This window comes from Lagopus leucura, unplaced genomic scaffold (assembly GCF_019238085.1).
Source record: "Lagopus leucura isolate 7727_CA_CO unplaced genomic scaffold, USGS_WTPT01 Super-Scaffold_760, whole genome shotgun sequence".
Classification (NCBI taxonomy): domain Eukaryota; kingdom Metazoa; phylum Chordata; class Aves; order Galliformes; family Phasianidae; genus Lagopus; species Lagopus leucura.
The window spans coordinates 10,846,659-10,873,427 of NW_024962257.1; the positions used below are offsets into that span (position 1 = coordinate 10,846,659).

Genomic DNA, 26,769 nt, shown 5'->3' on the forward strand with positions numbered 1-26,769 from the left:
AAAAAAAAAAAAAAAAAAAAAAAAAAAAAAAAAAAACAAGAAAAACCACAACATCCATGGGGAAATGTGTCTTGCAAGACAGCCACTTCATGGTGAGAAGTTCCTTGCTGCTCCACAGAGAGAGCACAGTCCTCCAAGCGCAGCTATTCTGAGAAATGATTGACACGGCTCTCTGTACTGCAATTCTGCGCCATGTGTTTTCCAGACAGAACTACACAAAGAGGCAGATCCAGGATCTACGTGCAAGATGTAATATGCAAAGTTATTCGGCATTAGCAGAATATTCAGTGAGAAGTTTAATACCAGCTGAACTCAGCAGCATCTAGAAGCGTCCTGCACTCCAAACAGTTTCTTGTTGTAGCGGACTGAAGAAAAGCCTACCTCTAGGCCAATGAACACAATTACAGTTACATGACAAATGAGCAAACTGAAGACAACTTCATTCTAAGTATCTCTGCTTCATTAGCACTGCTGTAAAAATGAGAACTGATGAACACCTCTAAGACAAGCAGGATATAGCTTACTGCTAATCATGAAATACAGTTTCCTGAAAGAACTAATGCACTTCCACATCAGGAAGGTAGACAGACCACGAACAAAGCAATTGGATAGAAAAAGGATAACTAAGGTGAATAAAAAAGGGTAAAAAACACACAGCATACCAGTCATTTATATGAAGAACTATAGGAGCAATCTACCCATCTGTGAGCTTGGGTGATACACTTAAGCACTTTCGTGTGAATATTTTTTCCATCCAGTTTTCTTGGCCAAATTAAAAAAGCTCAACATAGAAATCAGTAGGGAAAAAAAAAAAAAAAACAACAATCTCTTCACCAAAATAATCAAGTTCAACATGGCAAATGATCATCCAGCCTAGAGTATCACTAAGCCTTTCCAAATCCCTATGAGATGGTTCCTGCAACATGATTAAGAATGCACAAACCCAGACACAACACCAAGAAAAGAAAATGACACATTTTCAAACCATCAATTCCCAAAGGACATGGAAAAATGCAAAGTAAAAGCAGGTCAACTGTAAGAATAGACATTTTTATCCAGCACACCAACTATATTTACAGAGAAGAGCATCAAGTTCAGTGAGTGCTACGTGAGGAATTTTGGTAGTTGGCAAATTGATACTTAACCACTGCACAGGACTTACGCAGCTTCATTTCAGGTCTTCTAAAGGAGTTCAGACGCACTGCAAGCCCCAGTGCCATGCTTTACATTGATTCCAGCCAACTGCAAACATCTCAAAGCAGCTTTGTTTTACTTAAGGATGCCTGTCCACACATACAACTTAAGAAATGTACCTCAACTTGCAAAATCTGGTGACATTACATGTCAAGGAAGAGAGACTAAAGAATGATCTCACAGTTTATCTAAATCAGAAGCATAATTAACTTTAGAGGTGATTTTTTTTTAACATACGCACATACATAAAAATCAGAATGGCACAAACCAGTTTTTTTTTTTTTTTTTTTTTTACCATATTTGCTTCTACTACTAGTATAATACACTTTCAAGGGGAAGCAATAGAGAAACAAAGTTCACTATTATCTGCTTTCTTTTACATACAGACTTAATGCACTTTATATTTACAAATCCATCTCCAACTGACATCAATGGAAACTGTACAGAAAACAGAAACAAAAGTTGAACAAGTTTTCTTCTCAGATCTAATACATAAACAGTACATTCACATAGATATATGTACACGTGAAAAGGTGATACATTTCCTACAGTGATGGAATCTATTAAAAATATTTTAAATTTTGTAACGTAACACTCAGAACTACCAGGAAAAGTTTTCAGATGTTATTTAATCATAAGTTTGTTACACTCTTATTATTGATCCACCCTTCTTGAAAGAAACAACTTATTGTGTTTGTTAATGACTTAAAGTACGTTTGATGCTATGCAACTCCAAAAATCTACTAGCACTTAACCTCACAGGAGAACCCAGGACTAGATGAGTATTGACTAAGCATATAGTCATATAGACTACTTCCTTGATTAAATTTAAATAAACATATTGATCCAAAGGATGAAAATCATCTGATTCAGAGAAGACTCCAAATAAAATCAGACTATTTTATCATGCACAGATTATTTTATATTGTTTCAGTTAAACCATCCTGTCCTTTAATATTTACTTCCCTTCTCACCCTGTACATTTTCTCCTGTTTCATTATATCAAAGTACAGAGTCACCTACTAAGCACCACTCATTTTCAAAACTTTTCCTAACAAAATATAGAGTGAAGTAACATTAAAAACAAACAAACAAACAAACCCACAAAAAAGACTTTTTGGAAATAGAAGAGCATCTCTAATCCTAATCACAGCTAAACAGATATCCATTAAATTGTAGTTGAACAAGATATGCAGAGAAGTCTTAACAGTATCAAGAAGTTACGCATCTCCTACTTGCAATTTTCAAAGCTCTGGGTAGTAAATGTGAGCAGAAGCAAGAAAGAAAATACTGTTTGTCAACTGATAAGAATTTAGGAATGTAATAAAGAGCTAAATCTAAGAAAAATGGCACACTTGCTGATAGAGCAGCCAGACTCGTTTTACAAAAACTAATTAAAGGTGCTCAATTGAGTTGAAGTGCACAGAAGGTCAGGGCAGCAAATGGTACTTTCAGCGTACGCTTTTGCAGAGAGGGATAGTTTCTACAACTTCCAGTATAACACTGCAATTTAGAAAGGCAACTTTTTTTTTTTTTAATAACTCTCAAAAATATCCTAATGTTAAAAGCAAGGAAATCTAATGTTTTATGAACAACAGGGGAACTATTTAAAGGAAGTTACACGCATTTCTCTGTAAGAAGGGAAATAAATAGAAAGGCAAGAAAAAGATCCATTATAAAAAGAGTCAAACACAGCAAATTCTCAAAATACAAAGAGTTAGTAGAATTGAAGGATCATCCTTCAGAGAATGAAAAATCACTCCTAGTGAAGCCAGAAGAGAGGAAGTATATGACAAGTAAAATGCAGGCTGCAAATTAGTAAGGCAATAAGGAAATCAGAAGACCAGACTGCAAAGGGTACAAAAACAAATAGGAGTTAAGCCTACTACTATCTCAGAACTTTCAGGGGAATCATTGGATTTGTTGGAGCTAGGATTGAATAAAACACTTGAAAACGATAAGGGCATCACAGACAATCCGAGTGATCTCTTGTCATCAGTCCTTGCCACAGAAAATGATGGAAAAACATGCACCCAACATTTCTGATAAAGAGGAAAACGCTCCTTCAAACCGAAAGATCAAAAACAGGAGAGCAAACAATAAACTGAAAGCCGTAAATGACAAGGGATGTGTTCAGCCCTACTCACATCGATAGGTGTTTTATCACTGATTTTCACAAATACAGACTTTTTCTTCAGAACAGAACAGCAACAGACCAACAGGTCTAAAGCACAAAAAGGCTGAGTTGGGCATCACAGCAGCCTAATCAGTGTACAACAGCAGTTAAAAGAACAAAATAAGTTGAAAGAATTAGATAGGGACAACAGAAAAGATGATACTTTTAATAATAATTTAATAATAACTTTCAGGATTATCTACTTGCTTAGAATTTCTACTCTAAATCACTGACACTGGCATTTGGCAACAGTTTTCAAAAAAGACCAGGGAAGAAAACTTAAAAAGATGGAAAGAACCAAAGTTAACTTTGCAAAGGGATATATAAAAGAGGACACTGTGGAGCTATACAGAAAACTATGTGATACAGGAAAATAGGATGCTCTTCAACTTTCTCACATTGTCAGCAAACAGCCAATCAGAGCAATAAAAATATGTCAAGTCAAATGTAAAAGAATTAAACATTCTACTGTGAAGACCACGAAACTGTGTAACTAATTCACAAAGGCATCTCCCAAGGTGGGGTTCGTGATCATAAACAAACAGTTCATGATAATAGCAAGGAATATTCTTTGGTGAATTTTTTCACCGTTTTTTGTATGGTTAGTTGTTTTTTGTTTAGTATGTGATTGAATGTTTAGAGGCACAACACTCATTGCTCAGTATTAATAAATCTGTGATGACCTTGCCATAGGGATACAGAAAAATCTTCGTATCCTTTCTTAAAGACCCATTACAAGGACTTCCTCTTCTTTCCTCAGAGGTTAATATAATAAGATGCAAGTGCCCTAGGTAATTCCCAGCCTTCTAGATACAGAATATAAAATACTAGTATTTTAATTTCTTGTTTATTTCCATACAAAGAAATTAGTGATGTGACAGGACACACAAGTCTCCACAGAAACTCATTTAATGGTATGTGCTTTCCCTTTTCTCTTGCCCTGGTGGAGAAGACTTGAGGTTGGAGGGGAGTAAAGAACAGTAAGATGAAGTATGGACCATGGCTGTAGCAAGGACAATGACAGCTAATAGGTAGGGCTGCTTCAAGCATAAGTCCAAACTGCAATGAGTTATCTGTTCTGTGCTCTATCCTACATCTGTCATGCAGGTAGTCAGTGGCTCAGAAATCTACTAGCCTTGGGCACTGGGCATACTGGGTTCCAATCAAGAATTAAAACAGAAGCACTGCACTATCCATGTATGAAATACGTGACTTTTAAATTACAGGACAGGGCTGTCTGAGGAGTCTCTTGCATAATTCATAACACTTCTGAACTTCATATATAAATCAAATACAAGTCTATTATTTACACTTTGTTGAGCACAGACTCCCCCCACAACTTTTGGTGAAGAGTGCACGAACAAACTCTCTGGAGCGTTGCAGATATGCTCTTCATAATACTCATTCATACACTCAAGTAATTTCAACATAGTATCATTCAACAAGTATTTCTATGAAAGGTTTCTGCTCATGTCTGTCAAAAAATACAGAGTACAGTAAAAATCACAAAATGAGTTACTATTTGTGTTTCTTTTTTCTTTTTTTTTTTTTTTTCCACCCCTTGGCTTTCCTAATCTATACAACTCATGGGCATGCTGTTGACAAATCTGTCTGACTGATATTATAAAAAAGGGACTACAGATTCCAGAATGTTCCCAAACATCATATGAGGCTCCAAAAGCAGAAGACTAATATTCACTAATACCGACAAGTTTTAAAATGCAAGCAATTCCAGTACAAGTGAAATGCAGAATTATTAAGTGCAACATAAGAACCGACGTTATTAAAAAAAAAACACACGTCACTCTAAATACACAGCTTTAAAAATAGCCAAAACCTTGACTTACTGTGGCTGTGCCGGAGACAGTTTGTGCATTTGTGTCAGCTGCACTCTGTTCAGAGTGTGTCTGAGCAGGAGGGTACATGTTTAATGTGTGCTCTGGAACAGTGGTTTGGCCTGTGTAGTCTGGAGCTGGATGAGGATGTGGGGCTGTGTATTCTGCAGGTATACCATTCTGAGGAGGAGCAAACTGGGCTGAGGCATAAGGCTGTGCCATTGTGTCAGGAGGTGCTGTAGCTTCCTGATTACCCTGTGAAGATCAAAGGGGAAAAAAAAAGGAAGAAATGTGTCACGAGATAAAAATAGTTTAGCAAGCAAGCAAGCATTGCTGGCCTGAAAAGGGCACAACACTAGTTTTCCTGAGAGTATTTCTTACCTGAATTAAATCCACTTTCCTAACACTATTAAATCTTATTACAATTAATATCTGCTGTTCTCTACAGACTGTTCCTTAACTGCAAAATGCCAGAGAAATCTTACTTCAACTAAAGTCTCAACTCAAACAAGAAAGATGGACAAAACTTAGTTCATTCCGTATGTTTCTGAGTGCAACTGCCAATACAGAGCTCTGGTAAAGTTACCCCATAGCCTGGGATCCATTCTGACTTACCACCTACAGAACTCAATACATGCTCCCTGCACTGTGAGCAGAACTGAGGTGTATTTTGTTAACACACCTGAAAATATTTATGTTAAGTAATGCCGTACACAGTATTCAGAGGCGCAACGTACTGAACAACTGCAAACCGCAAATGCAAAAACAATCAGATTCAATCCCAATATCAAGCATTTGAATCTAAAAAACAAATCAACTGGAAAACGCCATTTAACATAGATTTTTTTTTTCTTTAACGTTACTGGCTCTCAAAAGAAATAGACATAAGAACTTACAAGGTTATATATACTTGAAGACCGTAGTAATTCATCTCCATATTACACTATGCCTGTACAAATAAAATTAAAGATCTCATCTCTACGTAACTACATCCATCCTTATGCTTGATACAAAAGTGAAAAGTCAAGCATGCTTATTTGTGAGATATTTGGTATCATAGAATAATTTATGTTTTAAAAGACCACAATGATCATCAAATCCAACATTAACCTAGCACTGGCAAGCCTACCAGTAAACAGTGTCCCTAAGCATCACACCTAGACATCTTTTAAATACCTCTATGGATGGTCACTCAACTACTTCTCTGGGCAATCTGTTTTAATGCTACATAACACTGAGAATTTTTCCTAATACCCAACCTAAACCTCTCCTGGCACAATTTGAGGCCATTTCCTCTCGTTCCATCACAGTTCCTTTGGAGAATAGACTAAACTCCACCACGATACAGTCTCCTCAGTACAGTACGCCTCTACAGTAGCTGTAGAGAGCAATAAGGACTCAATTGAGCCTCCTTTTCTCCAGGCTAAAAAATCCCAGCTTCCCTACAGCTGCTTGTAGTAAAACTTGTGCTCCAGCCCTTTTACAAGCTTTACTGCCCTTCATTGGGCATAATTCAGCACCGCGATGCTTTCTTGTTGTGATAGACCCAAAGCTGAACACAGTACTTGAGGTGCAGCCTCACTAGAGCCAAGAGCAAGGGGTTAATCACTGGCATGCTCTGCTCAACCCAAGTTGTAATGATACTATGGAAGAAAACATGTAACACAATCCTTCAGGTATAAACTATGTCCAAGCAACGATGTTACAGATGACATTGCACTGCAGGCAGATAATACAGGGACTGTGGACTCCAAAACTTAGACGGGCTAACTGGCTTAAAAGATTAAATTATATCCCTCTAAATATTAATTATAAAAAATAGTATTTTTTTATAATTATAAAAAATAGTAAGCATGCAATTTGTTTTCAAAATATTTTTTTCCTTTTCCTACCAAAGCATGCAGAAGTACTGTAACAATTCAACTTACTTCTACTCATCTTGATTTCCTAATTTCGGAATAGGCTAGATGAAGAAAAGTCGTTCTTTTCACACCTAAGGACATTTCCAGCCAATTTCAGCTACCTCAGATATTGGTGACCTGACCTCAACTGGGCCTAAACTCAGGAATTTTTAAAAACTCGCAAAATCACATTTCAGGAACAAAGCTTGGTACAAGGTACACTTGGAAGAGAAAACTACATTTTGCTTTGTAAAAGGCATTCACTGTGTCCTAGAAAGGGAAGACTTTATATTAGCAATCAAAACCTCCTCCATTTCAATCTGATCTTTGGTACTTTTTTACTGCATGGCCTATGCAAGTAGTATACCTCGCTCCATTCACAGTCTTTAAAATGAAACAGTTTTATTTACATACTTCACTTGGTTAAGTCAGTAAGTTTTATTACTATAAAATTACAATGTTTCCAAGGTTATTATTACACTGCAGCTTGCCTGTTAAAAATTTTAAGGGAGGTTTAAAACTTCCAAATGCATATTTATGTTCTCTTGCACTACAATGGAAAGACTCCTTTCTTATCTCCTTCTACTTCACCTCAAAATCCAGATTAAAAACAGCAATGAATAGATTCCACCAGAGACTTTTACTAAATGTTAAATAAATAGTTGTAAAACTTTAGGGAGGGCAGGGGAGCTTAGATTTTTTTTTCTTAATCAACTGTTTTAGGGTTGATGTCAGCAAATGGTAAGAACGAACTTCTGCCTGTATAAGCATTTTTCACCATGCTGGCTTTGAAGCTCAGTAACTGGCACTGATGGTCTTTAGGCTACTTGTTTATCTTAGATACTAAACATGGCATTAGAGTCAGCAGCTGTCAAAAAAGAGCAATCATGATAACAAAGGGACCAACAGATATGTCCAGGTGCATTTGATCTACATGTTTTTGTACTACTTTGAGTCCTAAACCAGATGCTGTGAGACCACCCACTGTTTCTCATTAACATTGACAACAGCCCTATGAGACCCTGATTAATATTCAAAGCATTCACATTTAGTGCTAATTACAGCTAATATTTAATTAAGAGGGTTGAGCTTTTATATGATTTCTCACCAGCAACTCCAAACAATTCACAATTTAGAATTACCATAGAATGGCAAACTGCATGGGAAATTCTGACACACACCGAGGCTCTTCTACCTCATTCACTGCATGCACTACGCTGAGATCTGAATTGCTTAATAGTGGGGACTATTCTTCAATAAATGGGAATTGAAGAGTCAGGCATGTCTTGGTTGGTTCAGATTTTTTTGGTTGTTTGCTGTTTTTTTGGGGGTTTATACATATACATACATACATACATACATATATATACACACACACACACACACATCCCTTCTATAGATTCAGGAATTTGCAGTCTTTCCATTAGAAGAAAACGAAAATGCTTAGAGTAGAACGCTAGCATGCAAAGTTATCATTCCAAACAGTATGTTCATTAAATATATTTGGAGGAAAAAAAAAGAAGAAAACCGTGCTTATTCTACATAAGGTTAAAAAGTATGACAATAAATTTGAGTTCTTAGTCTCTTAGAAGCTGCAGAACTTCTGCAGCCTTCAAAATCTGTGAATTTTTGAATCATAATGAATTCAGTAGACACAATATTACAAAGTAGTATGAAAGCACATGAGTATAAACACTCTTTACTATTTATGTAGCCATCACACCAGTGCTTGCTGTTTAGATTATGAATTTACATTAAGAACAATACCGTGCAAACTAACATTGGTAACATTTGGTTGACAGAAATTCCAGGTGACACAAGGTGTATGGATCCTAATTAATCAAAATTCTTTAAATAGTCACCTAAAATGGAATGTCACTGTGTCCTTTAAAATAAGTGAACTAAAATGAATAAAGGAAATAGTCGATCTCATTCACTAAACTGAGAATATGAAATTGCCTTGAAAGCAACAGGAAATATTGATCCTTACTTAGCCTGCAAACTCAGGTATTAGGGCAACCTCTAAACTGTGGATGACAGTACACAGATGTTGCTTAATACAACCTAGACACTAGAGGCTAAACAGAAGTTGTCGTTTTGGACTCAATTCCAAGTACCTTTAAGTTTAAATGACCCTTTAATGCTCGCTTTGCGCATGGTTTTTAATAAAGTAGTTGCTGGCAACAGAAAGAAGAACAAAGGATGGCAGACAGTCAGGCTCAGTTAAATGTTCTGGCCCGAGGTTTAATGAAAACCACATTTCAACTGAAAAATATGCTTTACGTGGCAGTGTATAAAACCAGCTTTATTGCTTTCTGGTTAAATGCTGAACTGTAAAGAACAAAACAAGAAAGCATTCCAACGATATAGGTAAGTGAAATCATTCCTATTTAATATATATTATTCCACTTGAAGAAAAGCTTAGAATTTGAAATACTCCTAGTACCTCAGATCTTAACCTGTCATTTTAGCATCTTCAGCTCTGAAAGGATTTCATAATTAACAAACCCATGAAAAGTGTCAAAACATAATAAAGCAAGCTTGTTATGTTTGTATACAAAAGACAGAGTACAGAAAATATTATGCAGTGTTCCTTTTTAAAAACACATTTGCAGCACAAAAAATGTATTTATTCAATGAAAACCATTCTGCTTGCTTGCATTTTAAAGTCTAACTAACAGTTTATTGTTTGTTTTACTCTATTTTCTGTTTGGAGCATCCTGTTTCTTTGGCAAGAGATATTTTACATTTAGAGGAAGCCTCTCATACTGTAGTTAAATGAGCCAAACTGCATCATATCCTTAGGGCATGGAAACAAAGAAGAAAAATGCAACATTACTCTGTAAACCTGCTGCTTATACGAAAGGCTCTGTCAGATATATCAAGCACAGCAGAGACACAATCACCGCTGCAGTTTGCCTTCTCTCAGAGCAAATGAAGCCACAAAACATGTATTAGAAGCCTTATGTGCAGTGGCACAGCTGGTTAAAGGAAATGCCTTGATCTGACTAAAAAACAAGAGTTTCAAGTGAAAATAAAAGTGAAAATACCTGCTGTACCATCCCGCTCCCTTTTTCCTCCATAAACTTAGCCAGCTGCTCTAGTCCCAGGCCATACAGCATCTGCCCAAAGCAAGCATCAATTACGGATGAGGGCGTGTAAGCAATGTAATGTGTGTAAGAGTGTGGATGATAGGGGTGTTCGAGGAGGGGGAGCTAATCCAGGGTTTACTGACCTCCCTCTCAACATCTGACTGCTCCCAAAACCTAATCCAGATGGGGCTCTTTCAGCTTGCTGGGCCTCGCCCCATCAATCACAGCAGGCCACTCCTCTGTCTCCTGCTACTAGTTACAGAGTGCACCACTGAGCAGATGATTACACACACAAGAAAAAACACAGCTTGACTACATTAATAGCTGCTTCAAAAACATCAGAAATGCTACTATGCCAGTTGCAGAACATTTTTGTTTTAAAATTAAGATGGCTGTACTCAAAGTTTAAAAAAAAAAAAAAAAAGCAACTTCCAGTGCTTTGTGTTTCTGATACTTTGAACATGCACATATTTCTGTGTGATTAATTCTTTCTACATGGGATAGAGTTAATATCAATAAGATTTCTACTTCAAATTTGCTCAACTCCATAAGCAAACCATCAATACTGAAAGCAGTCTGTTTTAGATTAAATGTACTTTATCCTCCCATGCAAATGAAATAGTTTCCCTTTTTGTTTCATTTTATGGCATCAGAAATGCTTCCAAGGCTTGGTTCTGCGAGGCACTTTAAGCAAGTTAATACTTCACTGTTAAAGGAATTTTCTTAGTTGCTCTAGAGTCGGTTTGAGAACAATTAAACTTCTAATTAAATCAAATAGTAATACACTTCAAGACAGGCAGATACAGAAAAGCCCCAAAGAATACACTTTTATTGCCACTCTACCCCAGACTGCCTACTGAAGAGAAACTGCAGGCAGAGCAGACACTTAACATGGAAATCATTCTTACAAATGTTAGAATTTATGTTACTATTACAGTACAAATGTTAGAAGAGTACACAGGGCAGCAGATAAACAGCTATCAGCTCATCTTTAAACTTAGGTTCCATCTGATATATATTAGATTTCCTTAAAGCAGCAGTGTAACTCTTCCAGATTCGTTGCTGGCACTCCCCAGTTAATGATAATAAGAGCAGCCACTTCAGTTTTTTCAGAAGGAATCAGACATCCAACCACAGTGGACCAATAATGACAACTGACTGATTTTGCAAGCTTTCTCTGTTGTAGCTTAATTATGTGACCAGGCCACTTGACTCAGATCATTTACTTTTGCAGTCATACGGAGTGCGGCCACCTCTTTTTGGAAGGTTCAACACAGATCCAAACTTGGATTTCATTTAAGAAACAATATCATTCCAAAAGAATTCTATCCTCAAAAGGAAGAAAATGCAAAATACACTTTCTTCAGAGAGCATAGGACAAAAAGGCAGTAGTAAGGAAGCAAAAGAGACTTCCCTCATTACCTTAAAAAAAGAACTTCTTCACTGAGAAGCTTCTGCTTTTGGTTCTCTTCGCATACAATGCACCGTACCCAAGTCTGTGCTCTTGTTACTGCTATGTATACATCTGAAAATGAAAGGCTCACTTTGTGTTGATGCCAGAAGTACGGAGCAAACTGATGAAACAGCACAACATCCACAGTGTAGGAGGGTTAGATATATTTACTTACATTTCAAAGAAGGTCAACAACCTACCAAAAACTAAGTCTGAACTCCTGCCTACAGTAAAGACCATGTAGTACTGTGGATAATAGAGATACACATGAAGAAAGGATCCCCTGCAGCACCATCATTCTTTCCAAGTGTCACTGCTCAAACTTCTGACTACCTTTATGACGCTGCAATTTATTACACTACCTCTCCCTGTACTCCTAGACAACTCCTTCTCTTGCAATTTTCAATGGTTCAAATAAACACAATTCTACCATATTAATTTTTATTTGCTTTCACATGACCATCCAAATCTTTCTTTTACTTACTTTTCCATCCTATCTCCCACTTCCTCCAACTGTGTTAGGTATTTTATACAGGATTTTTTTGACTACAATTTAGCTTTCTATTCCATCAACCAGTGTTTTCCCCTTTTTAAAATAATGAGACGTTTTTTACATCATGTTTTGAAAACACTGGTCATCAGAATTGCCTGAAAAGCCACACAGTAAGGCAATCTGAAGCACGCAGCACGTATTATCAAAATTCATTTCCATAATGAGAACTGATTCCTGCAAGGTTTCAAACTAAGTCATAAAAGGAGCTTTTCCCACAGGTCAAAATGAGAAAGTACATCTAGGTCCCATCTTGCGTCCTTACTAGAGCACACTGAAGGAAAATGATGCAGCATCCTTGTTCCCAAATAAAACAAAACAAACAAAAAAAAACAAACACAGAAACATCAGAAGCATTGGATTGCCAACATACAAGGTGCTTAAAATCTACCCAGACAGCTGGCCTTTAAAGGAAGAAGCAATCAATGTTTATAAGTCTAACTGGCAACAAGCTATGAATGCCATCCCTCCAGCACAAAGTCCAGTTCCACAACAGTATAATATGTTCACAGAAGACTGTATGAAGTGCAAGAACATAAGTTCACACGTCACAGCTAATGGATCTACCTGAGGGCAGTTCTGTCAGTTACAGAGATCTTGCCAAGTCAGAAGAGTGGGATGAGATGAAACTGACCTAGGGACAGAGTAGTCCCTGCACTGCTCTGCAGAAAAAGATCTGCTTGAGATCTGGTAAACGTTAAATTAAGCGTGGATCAGCATCCACCATTAAGGCAATAAAGTTTAGCTGCATAGTGGGCAGCATTAACAAAAGGATAGTCACTGGACTGAGGAAAAAAATTAGTCCTCCCTGCACAGCACTTCTGAAGCAGCATCTGGAGCTCTCTGACCAGTCTGGAGTCCGCCAAGATGGGAGATCCATTTTTAAACTGGACAGTGCAGTGCTGGGCTGCAAAGATGGTCAGAGGACTGCAGACTATGAGAGGGGTTGGTCACGCTTAGCCTGTAGAAGAAAGGGCTGGCAAATCTTCAACTGCATCTTCTCCAATCTAACAGAGCATAGCAAAGACAGAATCAGACTTTCCTTACAAGTGCAGGGTGAATGAATAAGAAGCAATGGTCAAAAGTTGCAGAAACAGAAATTCTACTTGGCTACAAAGAATAAAAAGTTAATAATGAGGAAAACTAAGCCAGGAACATGCTGTTCACAGAGGTAATGGAATCTTAGAGACATTCAAATTTAAACTGGACAAGTCCTTGAGCAACAGGATTACAATGGTGTCGTTAGCCCCAACTGAACAAGGAAGTTGGGATTTGATGGACTCTGAAATTTGCTTTCAGCCTATAGGCTTCTGTGATCTCATGTGGCTTCAAGAGTACCTTAAAGTATTTAATAACTTTATATTTCTCTCTTACCTCATGGCTTTCCTCATGAAGGATTTACAGACAAGGAAAAGATGAGATACAGGTTCCAGTCTGTCTTCCTCTCCTCGAGAAACTACATCTCAATTCCTTCAAATGGGTTTTGAAAGCTCTCTCAGGAAAATACATTTACATTTGTTTAATACACAACTAGAGCATTATGGAAGTAGCAATCATGGTGCATGCAAAACAAGAACAAATTCACAAAGAACTATGGCATATCTTAATTATTTGCCATGTTACAATTCTCAATACATGTAGAAGATGACCTTTAGAATTGCTTCTCCACAGAAAACAGGTTTTGTTTTTGTTTTTTGCCTTCTGCTTCATCTCCCAAACAGTAGCTTCCACTGGCATGTAAGCTTTCTAATCTTATCTGCAATTTGTATACTGAAATGCCTTTTTTTTTTTTTAAAACACATTAAACACATTGAAATCTTCGCCACCTCCTAAATCAGAATATTGATAAAGCTAGTGCATCCACTTTCTTATTTTCCAGCGTCTAAAATGGCGGTTGCACAAACCTATTCTTACAATTAGCACTAACTCTAGATACGAGATCTTCAAAGCTGCAGCAGTTCCTAAATCAGTTTGTAAGCAGTTGTGACATAGAGAAGTGAGAGGTTACTGCACTGAAGAAACAATCAATGGGAGGTGGAGAAAGAGGACAAAGCAGCAGAAATATATAGTGCTGTATTGGCATGAAATATTCTGTTCTGGGAAACTGTTTCTTAATAATCTTAAGCTACAAAAGCAACATACACCAAGCGGTGAACTACAGGTCTTCACAGGAAAACGCAACAACAGCAATCTGATCCCATGATCCACCCAGCACACAGCTCAGAGCTACCACAGTGGAACCGGTCTGAACTCCTGCCATCTGGAGTAGGAAAGAAACGTGCTGCTGCCGTGTAGATTGCAGCAATCCAAAACAAGGTACTGCTGGGCATTCTTCTGTAACTACAGTCAAGAACACAATTCATAGCTGAAGCAGTGAAAGCAGCGGAGATGTGTTAGCATGACTATTCACTAGGATGCACCGGCTCTTCCGAGACACCAGAAATACTTTCCCAGGTGCCATATCATGCTTATGTAGCAAGACTCCTAATGGCTGGGACACAGCTCCGCATAATGACTTGTAAGCCTTTCTTTTAGGCTCCACTGAGACTATTCCTAGATTGTAACTTCCATAAAAGCATAAATACTTCCAGAATTTAAATAAAAATAATTCTCAAACGTCACCAGATTCGCCAAAGAACGAAGACTGCAAAATACAAGAGTCTGGACAGGCAAAATGAACAGCAATTAAAAATCTTTGAAGGACATTTGTTGTGGACTGAACTGTATTACAATTTCATATTATAATGCAATGGAATGTACAGCAATGACAGCAGAGTAGCAAGGTCCCAGGCTGCAGCAAATGAGGGCTTGCTCAAATGCAACAGTCATGGGCATAGAAACAAAGGAAAGAAGCTGCTTACCTTCAAAAGACCCCAGGTAGGTAGGGATCTCCAGGGAGATACCCTTTCCTCCACTGCCAACACTTAAATGAGGTCTGGGAAGGAGTGGATCCTGGCTCCAGCCCTTCTCATCACTCAGGTACATGGCATGCACCTGAGCTCCCCTGGGTTGGCCCTGCCTTCCCACCAGGTGCTCAATCACTGCTTCAAGCAATGACGTAGCATTTCTACAACACTTGTGTACCTAATAAGTTATTTTTCACACAGAAATAAATAACTTTAAGTAAAAAAAAAAAATACATATATAGTAGTTATACATAGTAGGCAGTGTAAGTGATGTGTTTCACGAGTACTACACAGAGAAAAGCAGAACTGCAGATAAGCTCACTGGTTTCACTGTTCAGCCTAGTAGACCTGGTTCTTCACAAAAGCACCAGTGAGGTTACTGCATCGGAATACAGCTTGCTCTCAGAATTAAAATTTCTGGAAAAACAAAGCTAAAGGGATCCTGTAATGCTACACATGAACACTGAACGGCAGCGGCAGTTATTTGAGTGCAAAGTGACATGCCACCTCTTTGAACTGAATACTCCAAATGACCTCTTTTAACCAGGGACACAATCTTTCACTGATGAGCTGTAATTTAGCCTCAGAAAAGAGCAGACACATTTTTCTTTCAGCCCCTCTTGCTGAATCATTTTTTAAGACACTACCACAGTAACCACACTTCATCCATTACAGGTAAAACAGGTCCAACTTTCAATATCACAAATGACAGGATCGTTACTTGATTACTGAAATAAAACAAGCTTAGTCAGTTACTAAAGGAAATAAGAATGTAATGCCATAATAAATTGTCTAAAACAGCAGAATTGACTGAAGATGATCATACCTGCTAGGTATTTGTTAGCAAACATCAAAGTATACAGAGCTGTCTGTCAGCCTGCCCCCTTGAACTAGCCAGAGTAAGCAATAATAGCTATGTCTCCATCAAACTAGTGGAATCTGTTCTGTTTCAGTTTACTTCGTTTAACTAGATAAATTTAGGAGTTTGATTTACTTCTCAAGCTCTGTAAAAATGATTACAAGTTTGAGTTCAGGAATTCAGAGGAAGACAAACAGCAGAGCTAGCAATGTGGACTTCAGGAAAACTGACTATTTTATCCATCCCAAACATTTCTTGGAATTGCATATTTTCTGCAAAGTATCTGAAATTTTTGCTTTTATACATGTGAACTCAGCGTTTTGAAGAGATTTGGCACAATACTGATTAATTCCATTTATCCACAAAGCACACTACCAGTTTTGAGAGAAAAAATTTACTATTTTCCTTTCCATAGAAGTTTGATTACAATGAAAGATTTATTTCTACAGAGTCAGATAAGGTTTTCCAGATAAGAAATTCACCATTCTGCTGTTTCCCTTCTTTAAATTAAAAACAAAAACAAAAAACAAAAACCCAACACTAAAAATACGAAGCATACGGAAACTATGCTACCATTGCTATCAGACAATGCTAATTTCCCATTTTTGTTTAATTACCATTTTCATCTGTTTGATATTGATGATGGAAAACAGAGCTGCAAGGACCAACTAACAGAGCAACGTTATCTTGTTTAGTATCAGTAAAGGCAGCATTTGTTTTTTGGCACTGAAATGAAATAACAGAACATTGTCTCCACTGTTATTTACTTCTAAGATTAAAATGACTACCAAAATATTATTAGGAACAAGGAATAGAGAGATTGGCTTCCCGCCTCAAGTGCACTTTGCTACATTTATCACAGATATCATTTGTGTTCTTCAATTACAGCATTAACAACCATTTACCTCAACAGTGTCTACTGCTAGCAAATTAAACCACAGTATTGAAAAAAAGGTGAAGTTCTTCTCAATGCTGAGATGGCAATGCCAATATAATTCGCCTACATAGTTTACAAACACTACTGAATATCACAACTGGCCAAAAATGAAGTCTGCAGTTAACAGAATTGTTTAACAGTTCCTACAGTGTTAGAAAGGATTCCCCTGAGTACAGCAATTAGTAGGTTATCCTTAGTTAAGTCTCTAAAAAGCTTCAGCCAGTTTGCCTGGGTATTTTAATTTCTCCATCAGGAGGATGAGGCCTAAAGCCACCCACAAAGCTGGAGAACTACCTTGTTTCTCCCTGAACACCTCTAGAGATACCATTTTTAGACTAGCTCTTCTTCATGAGGCTGAATATGTACACGATAGTAAGTCTTGCTACAAAGCTGGCTTTTGCCATACACCATGTGCTTAACTCTGATATGCTTAACTATTGCTTCAAATAATACTTCAAAATAATGCAGATGGTGGGACTGGACATTAATTATCCTCAGTCTGAAGTTTGTTTCTGTGCATCTATGTGTAAGAAAGGGTTGATGAAGCAGCAGAAGGAAAGGTATCTCCAAAACTGAAACAACACTGAGCAGTGTGGCATATTTACCAAAAGCACACAGCTAATTTACAGCAACAACATTCAAGAGCATTTGTGCGCTCATATGTAGGGCAGCAGCACACACTTAACAGCATTCAGATCCTAAAATCAGCAAAAAATAAGCATCTGTATAGACTGCTTAGGGAGAGAGGAGTTACAACCTTAAATTGCTTTTAATTCACATGGGAAGAACTACCTTCTATATTAGAAAGCAAGAACACTAGATTAAATAAAATATCCAAAAAATATTGAAACAGTTCAGCTTCTGCTGAGTGTGCAACTAGCAAGATGGAGAATACAGCAATGCGTTAGCATTCAGGAGCTTCTAGCTGCAAAAGAAATTCAGATTAGATATTGCTGCACAGAAATTGATAGCTAGTAGGTATTCAATCAGAAAAGTGCCTTTTCTTTTAAATATTACAATCACATGGTATAGTACATCACTTGTGTCAAGTTAAATTTAATCATACCAGCATACTTAAAGGAAGAAAACTGAATACCTATTCACACACTCATGCCAAGAGGGATTATGAGGCTTTATGAATCCTTTTCCTTTTATTTAGTATTCTGATATCTGTATAGAACAATTTTGATATGTATTATACCCTTAAACTAATCTATTCAATTGTCTTTTTAATGCACACCTAGTATGCCTGAATTCATAGTTACAATATAATGTGTACTGTCAGTTACTTATGTTCTTCTGAAGTCTGCCTATGTTAAAGGAAAGACATTTTCCTCGAAGCAGAAATAGGTATAATGAGAGCGATGCTAATTTTCTTGAGAGTAAAGCAACACCATCTGCTTCCTACTAGTTAAGAGCACATCTAAAAAGGAACAATAATTTATGAGCTCACTAATGCCTAATGATTTTTATCACAGTGGAATCAGGGCTCTGCTTCATTTAAGACAAGGTTTTTGAAAAATGCAAGCCAGAAAGGTAATAGGCTTTTACCTACTTTTCCTACATCCATTTAATGGTTTATCTGAACAACAATGAAAAACAATCACTATTTAATCCAGCAGAAATAAACCAAACGTGTCACAGAGACAGCTAAAAACTGCTTACTGTTTCTGAAAAGGCAAAAGAGAGTTCTCTAAGATCCTTCAGACTATGTACACTTTCTCAGCCCAATTTTAAAGGAAGCAAAGAATTACTGTCCTTACTATTCCCCAGAAGGTGAAACTCATCTCAGGAACTTCAAGTATTTTAAGATTTTGTCACTTCATCTATGGCAGTTACCTGCACCCACTCCACAATAGTAGCAAATGCATTCAGTGTTTAAAAGGAAATCTTAAATCACACAACTAGTAATGCTTCCACTGCCTATCCACAAAAAGTCAACTCACAAGAAAGCAGAAAGCTAATTTAAATGAACAAAAGATGAAAAAGCAGTTTGAGATCCACCAAAAGAGATGCCTTCAGTGAATAATAGCATCAATTAAGAAAGGCAGTGAGCACCAAATTCAAATTTTTGGTGTCCCAGTATGCATGCGTATGTTTGTGGTATTCAAAAACAAAAACAAAATTAAATTGGGAATTATAGGGCATGGCAATTTGACCTAAAATATTGTTTGATAGTATGAACCAAAAAATGAATTCTTAAAATTATTTTAACTTCATTTTAGCGAGACAATTTGAATGCCAGTTAAATAACCTGAGCACAAGGCCTCTCACACTATTCAGAAACAAATACTGATACAAAATATTTCCAGCTAAACTGAGAATATGAGATTAATTCAAACAACATAAACATTACACATACACAAAAGCAATACATGCTCTGTTACTCTGTACACATAAGCAAGAATGAAAATATCCCAATTCTATACCCTGATTTCAGCATCTCGGGTTTTAACAATGCAATATATTTTGCTTCAACTTCTTATTTACTTAAAATAGAAATTAAAAAGCACTGTTTGCTACAGGAATTTGTTAATTAATATCTTACATTGAGTGAATCGGAAGTAGCAAAATCAGTGCATCAGAAAAAATTAAAACAATACTTCTAAAAAACATTGCAAGCTACTTCAAACCTTGCACAGACCCACACAGTGCAGATAAACTCTGGTTCCTATTGCCTTAAGAAAATTGGGTTTTTAAATTCATGACAACACAGCAAAAATGGAGGTTTTGATGCAAGTTTTTTAAATGATGTTCTTTTTTGTTGTAGTTCATCTAGAGAAAACACTGACTTCTGAAATAGAAATTACTTCAAAATTTGAAAAGAACAATTAATATGGTAATAACAAAAGCCTCTGTAATTGCATTTTTTAGTACGTACAGCTAAATAGTCCACAGCATATTAATCACATATTTTGTCAGAGATCATGGAAGCGAAGTAGGAATGGAAGATATTTTCAAGAAATTCAATAGATTAGTACAGACACCTGGAGCTTGACCTCTAGCACAGAAGTCCTTTCCCTGCACAACAGTTCGCTAGGGTTAGAAGTTCAGCAGAATCCAAACTTTTTATATTCAAATACAATCCAGACTTGTATGTTAGTCTACCTGACGAAGTATTGAGAATATCTGGAAGTAATAGGAAAATTTGTTCAGAATCTTTGCACCAAGGCTCCATTTCATTCTTAAGCAATAACCACATTCCATGGAGATGCTACACTGAATTTTTTTTTTTTTTTCCATGTATCAGTGCTTTTGCTTTACAGAAATTGTTGCAGCTTTGTAACTCTAAGAAACCGAATTAACCAAGGACAGTGAAGTAGAAGCATAGTTATGATGCACCAAGTCTGATCCCACTACTGAGATAAATATTCTGTTGGATTAAATGTTGGGATACATACTGTTTCATACGAATATACTACAACTTGTGGTCAGATGATCAGCACAGAAATGACAATGCTCAATTGCAAGCTCTGGGGAAATTTGCAATCTCCTCATACACATCTCCACTATCAACCAGTTTTGCTTTCTGGAAGATCAAAAATGGCTTAGTAAAAACAATCTAGTTCTCCACTGAATCAGGTGAAGCCTGGGCACGCAATGTATTTTGCTGACTCATCAGGAGAATTCCAGCTAGAGAGCTTCTCAAAGAAGCACGGTCATTTCCGTAATGCCTGGCTGCTCCTTCCATTTAACTGCATTCTTCTGGAAAAAATCAGCAAGACGAGGAGCAGAGATGCAGGAACATCCCTCCATCAGTAATCAGAAAAATATGCAAGAACCATTCATTTTGCCAACTCATTTTCAAATGTGAACTGAGAGAACTGAACCAGGAAAAAGTCTACACTTGGGAACTCAGAAAATCTCTAGCTTAAAAGCACACATTCACATGAGAACCACAAAAGAATAAATTCTTGACTAGAAAGATGAGCAGTGACTGGAAGATGGAAATCTGCCTAAAAACGGAACTATGTAGGTTATACAAGTGCACACATAACCCTCCTTCTTCCCACTTAAAGCTATTTTATACACCTTTAAAATAATTCTGCTCTTCTGTTTAGGTTAAACAATACTTTGATCTAAAAAAAAAAAAAAAAACGAAACAAAAAGAACAAAACAACAATGAGGCTGCCAGAGCTTTCTATTCAGTAAAGAAACACGAGAAAAACGTTTAGAAGGAGTAGCAGCTAGACCAATTTTGTCCCTGAAGTGACAGATAGGCAATAGCTATGACATCTCAGAGCCCACAGATGTCTCAGTGATTTACATGACTGCTCGGATTACCCAATGTAAATGGTATGAAATAAATTTGAAATTGTTTTAGATAGCATGTATCAACTGTGATAAAAGTTGAGCATCAACTGTGCTCTTCATGCAAGGTTTATCTTAAAGACATAATTAAGCTTCCTTTATAAGACTATGATGTTCTTCTGTACCCAAAGTGCTTTCCAGGACAGCTATCCTAATGCAGCTAGTGTCCTTCGATTTAAACAGACCTTCCTGGTGCAAGGAACTCTTACTTCGCTTCAGAAAACAAAATGAAGTAAAAGATCACAATTTTTAATCTCTGATGCTATTATGAAATATTATGAAATATTATGAAAATAAGACTAACAAAAAATGATTAGCCTGTTATAATTAGTAGGTGTGATCAACCAACAAGACTGTGAAGGTGCTGAAAAGAAGAAAAAATAGCAGAAGGTGGTAATGATGCTATTATTTCTGGTGAAAATTATGGAGGCATGGAATCAGAAAACTCAGGCTAGAAGGGACCTCCGAAGGTCAGTAACCTGATATTCTGCTCAGAGCTGTGACAGGCATCAGAGCAGATCAAGGGGCTCTGATTTAGGTCCAGACTTTTTTTTTTTTCCTTAATGATACAGTGATTTTTAGAAAACCACCACAGATGGAGGCTGTGCAGACACTCCAGCAGGCAGCCTGTCCCAATGCTGAATAGTTCTCATGGGGCAGTTTTTTCATCATGTTCACCCCTTTCTCTCTTGTTCTCATTCTATGTGCCTGTTATACTCCCATGATGAATATCTGGGTAGAGACTGGCTCCAACATCTCCATTACCTCCCTGTTAGTGCTGAAAGGCTCCAATTAGGACACACCAGAGATTCTACCTTCCCAGGCCGCACAGTCCCACTCCCTCATTCTCCCCACAATGCCTGCGCTCATGGATCACTTGGAGCTTTCTATTGAACCCAGTTCCCAACACCAACCAACATCTGTCTGCAATCGGATGGCCTCAGAACACAGCACATATCTTAGACGTGATTTAACAAGGGCTAAGTAAAAGGAGATAATCACTTCCCTCCTGTTTATACAGCCCAGGATACTGCCAGCTTCCTCTGTTGCCAGAGCAAATATACTATGCTAACATGACTACACTAATTCAATAGAAATTCACTACAGGAAGTGTTTATATTACACACTGAAATTGAGATCTAATCAAGTGTGAGCAGGTTAGAAATGCTTACACTAAGGACAGTCCTAAGGAGCAAAGTGGTAATGACTGCATCCTACTGCATAAGCAGAATGGCAGCATAAGAACCTTGCACAGTCCCACCAAGATGCTGAAGGGATTGAAGCACCTCTCCTGTAAGGAGAGACTCTGAGAACTGGGGCTGTTCAGCTGGAGAAAGTTCAGGGGGATCTCATCAATGTCCATCAATACCCGAAGGGAGGGTGCAAAGAGAAGGGAGCCAGGCTCCTTACAGCAGCTCCACTGGTCCATAAATGGGCACAACCCGGAGCACAGCAGCTCCCTCTGCCTGTCAGGCAGCACTGCTGTGCTGTGCAGTGCTGGAGCCCTGGCACAGGCTGCCCAGAAGCTGTGGGGTCTCCTCCTTGGAGTTCTCCCAAAGCCGCCTGCCCGTGGGGCTGGGCCCTGCTTTGCAGGGCTCTGCTGGGGCAGTGCTGGGGCAGAGGGACCCAGAGGGCCTGGCTATCCTCAGCCATTTTGCAGTGATCGTTCTCACACTGTAAGTGGGATACAAATAGATGAGGGAAAGAGCTGGACAGTGAGTGGAAGGCATGAGTACTTTCAAGGTAAAAGTAGATAACGATATTATAAACCTCAGCATTTACATAAATGATCACGTTAACAAATGTAAACCAGTTATTTTATAGGTTAGGAGCTAAGACAACTCTTCACACTACCTTTTAACCCTTTTTTCTACATTTCTTTGTACTAATGGGTCTGAAAATACACTGCACTTCTGCCTGTGGTTATTACCACATGATACAAATGAAGTTGTAAAGAGACACCAGCTCATCAATCACAACGGAACACTGAGGAATGCAAAAAAGGATTAACGTCTCAGCCCCAGCTCAGGTCTTTCCTATCACCACCCTAATTAAATACCACCTTAAGTGCTTTATTACAATTAGAATTCTCAGTGTTGAAGGCTAGCTCTCTGGAACCTAGGTGATGAAGCTAATTGGAAATGTGTAAAAAAAAAAAAAAAAAAAAAAAGTTCATTAAAAAATTTTGGGATTCCCATAATAGAAATTATCTATACCTTGGGAATAAAGATTTGCTTTTCTGCAGATTTACAATAACATACTAAATAGCTTCAATTAAGCTGAAACCCTTTTACTTTGAACCATATTCCTGCCACTGTCCTCCATAAGAAAAGCTAGATTTATCTGTACCTACCAAACCACTGCTAGAATTTAAAAGATTCTAGACTTTCGGTTAGCTGCTATGAGCCTTAATTCCTATTCTAAAATTTTATACACTAATTTAAATTTCTTCCAGACTTGGCACATCCAGGGGCTTTTTGCCTTACTTACCTGGATATACATAAGCTAGTCATTACTATTTATGAAGATGATGAAAAAAAAACATTAAACAGTCAAAGAAACATAAATTTTAGATCCCAACACAGAGTGCAACAGCAGAATTGAAAACAAAACCTAACCCCTAAAGCAAATACAAAGATATTTGCAATTTAAAGCAATTCAGTATAGCTTTAAAAGCAGTTTTCTCCTCCACTTGACTGCTAAGTGAGCTGACTCAGGATTCTGTGGCTTTCCCAGGAACAATCTGATGATACTGATACCAGAAACATCAACACATTTGAAGAGAAATTGCACTGTCATGAGAAGCAAAGAAAGGATGGAACCTTTGAGTCAAGTGATAACATAACCATATTTCTAATTTTAAAATGGAAATACAATTTTTTTTTTTATCCAATGACCTGAGGAGGGCCTATATGTTACTGGAATCCCACTCCAATAATTAGGGTCAGGTCTTTGTGTCAGTTTTGCCTATGAAATATTTAACATCTGAGATTGGTGATTTACCAACGCAAGCATTAACTAAAATGTAAAGAGGAGCTCAATTCAGAAGAGCTATCATCTCTGAAACACAAAATATATCATTCTCAAATAGTGCAAAAACATGCTACTACTACATTTACTTTTAAGTATCAGCGAAATACTTAACACTACTGGAAATATTATTACTTTTAATTCCAAAGGAAACAGAAGGCTTTAAATAGTTACTTATTTCAGCATATGGAACTTGATCACTGAACTATGAAGAATCAAATGGCAAGCTGTCCCAGTCATTTTTTATTATTATTTTATTTTTACTAGTAAGAATAAAACAGAAGAATAAAAGAGCACCTAAAATAAAATAATTCCCTTTCTAATATAATTTCTTATGTTTCAAACTGTAAAAGAACAAAGAAGGTTTAAAAACGCATGACCTAGATTTTGTTCATAGCACCGATTTAGTTTCTAAATGTACATCTTAATAGAAAGTAATAGTTCACGATGCACAGACATCTTTTATCTACCGCTCCAAACATCCAAAGATGATCAACTCCCTTAAAACAGTTCAGTGAACATGCATGCAGGAGCTCCCAGAGCTTTCCTTGAAATAAATCTGCTCTTGAACTATGAAAGAAATTCACAAGCACATAGCATCAATTGAGAAGAGTTTTTGTCAGAAGACAGCAGTAGGATACATTGTGCAGGTAATAACGAAGGTGTGAAATAGCTACACTGCTCATTTCTGGGGCTAGCCAACATATCAGTGCTCGCTTTTCTAATCCAGCAAAGCAAATTAAATCCGTCTATTAAACTGCAAATTAAAGTACAGTCAACACTCCAGTGTTACTGCTACTGTGGAAAGAGCATCACCTCCAACAACGAAACTGCACTTTTGGAGAAACATTAGGAGCAAATGGTCCTTATTCTGGTCTTATTACTGCTTTCTTCATTCTGGGGAATAGAGGGCTGCTCAGTATGTTTGTGTCAGTTTATTATTGACATAAATAGCATCAGTAACTTAAGTGAATTAAATAATTTCATTTTCCATCTCAACTCTCTCTATAGGTGAATTTTTCAAGCTGCTTGCAACTTTCTAAAGCTGCAGCAAAGTTTGCCATTTTTTCTTCATTCCTCGCTCTGAGCTTATATAACAACATATTCAAAGGTGTCCCTGCATTATCCACAGTCAGTGGGCAGAATTGTACTTGCTTCAGAATAATTTTTAGTGCTCCATTTGTTGAAGGGGAAAAAAAAGGCTGCTTAGGCGTTTCTGTGCAGAACATTCAATACGTAGGAGTGCCTTATCTGCATAGTAGCATGTGGGTAGGATTTGGACAAGTGCATTGAAGGATATGACAATCAAAACCAGATTACGTGGGAAATCTCTTTGAAATCTAAGACCACCTCACCCAGGTTTCACTGACTTCAGTAAACATTTCTAAAGGAGAAATTAGCACGTGAACTACTCATGAGGTAACACCTTTTAGCACTGCAGTTTCTGTTGGGTATCAGACTACCCCCAAGAATAATTCCTTATTCTGTCTAGCACGGAAAAAAAATCAATGAGAAATGAAATTTTGATCAATGTTAAGAATTTGCATGAGACTGTTCCAGCTAATGAAATGCAGAACAAGTTATAACTGATTTCTGCCATTGACATTCTGTCAATTTAATAATAGATCCTTCTCTTGATGTAACTTGACTGCCATTAGCATTCCAAATATAGTGAACTGTTTTGTTAATATCTCTACAGAAGTAAAAATGTAAAACAGACGAGGACCTGGGCCAGTTTCTTGCGTACAGCACTTGTCTTTAAGCCACTGCTCATTGGAAATGTGTAAATTCTGTTCCTTACTAGACTGAAATAGAATAAATTCCTGGTTTGAACACAATATGAGAAGAATAAAATGAAAAAAAAAAAAACTTCTTTGCATTGCTTTACATGAAATCTTGACTTTTTTGAGCAACAGACATTCTGAAACTCTCCGTGGAACTGCCCTCTTCCTTTAAAACTGAATTTAATCATGTTATTAGGCAGAAAATTAGTCATCACTACCAGATTTGAAAAAATGACCAAGAAGGTTACTGAGCACAATGCAATCATCCACCGACTTCACCGACTCTAAGAAGACATTCTCCATTTTTTAAGTGTAGTCCAAACATACCTTTCTGCATTGTATGAGGAATGGCTTTCTTCGGCAATTTCTAAGACTCTATAACACAGGAATCTCAAGTAGTGTTAACAGCAAGTTTGTTAAGCAATTTCTGCTGTACCTATGAGCATAATGGTACCCAGCAAAGTGATAATACGCAGCTTTCACTTTTGCTGCACCTCATCCACATATTCTATTAAGTGCTAGTAAAGTGGACATAGAAAACTTAGGCTTAAACTTCCTTTGGAAACAAATGCTCTGAAGTCTCCATGATCAGCATCCTTAGGTCCTAAATTTAGCAAACCATATCAGACAATCTAGAAAAACTACTTTTATTTACTCCCAGTGGTGTTTTTTTCCTCAGCAACAACAGAATTTGGGTATTCCTTGTATTCCCTTTGTGTTAGTGTAACTTGGACAATATAG

General features: G+C 37.3%; 1 protein-coding gene across 1 annotated transcript in view; it reads right to left on the bottom strand.

Annotated features, from left to right (window-relative positions):
• RBFOX1 (RNA binding fox-1 homolog 1) overlaps positions 1 to 26,769 on the bottom strand; it is a 233,266-nt gene that overhangs the window by 125,638 nt on the left and 80,859 nt on the right. The window contains 1 exon segment of the mRNA XM_042864325.1: positions 5,218 to 5,460. Coding sequence (XP_042720259.1) covers positions 5,218 to 5,460 — 243 coding nt within the window.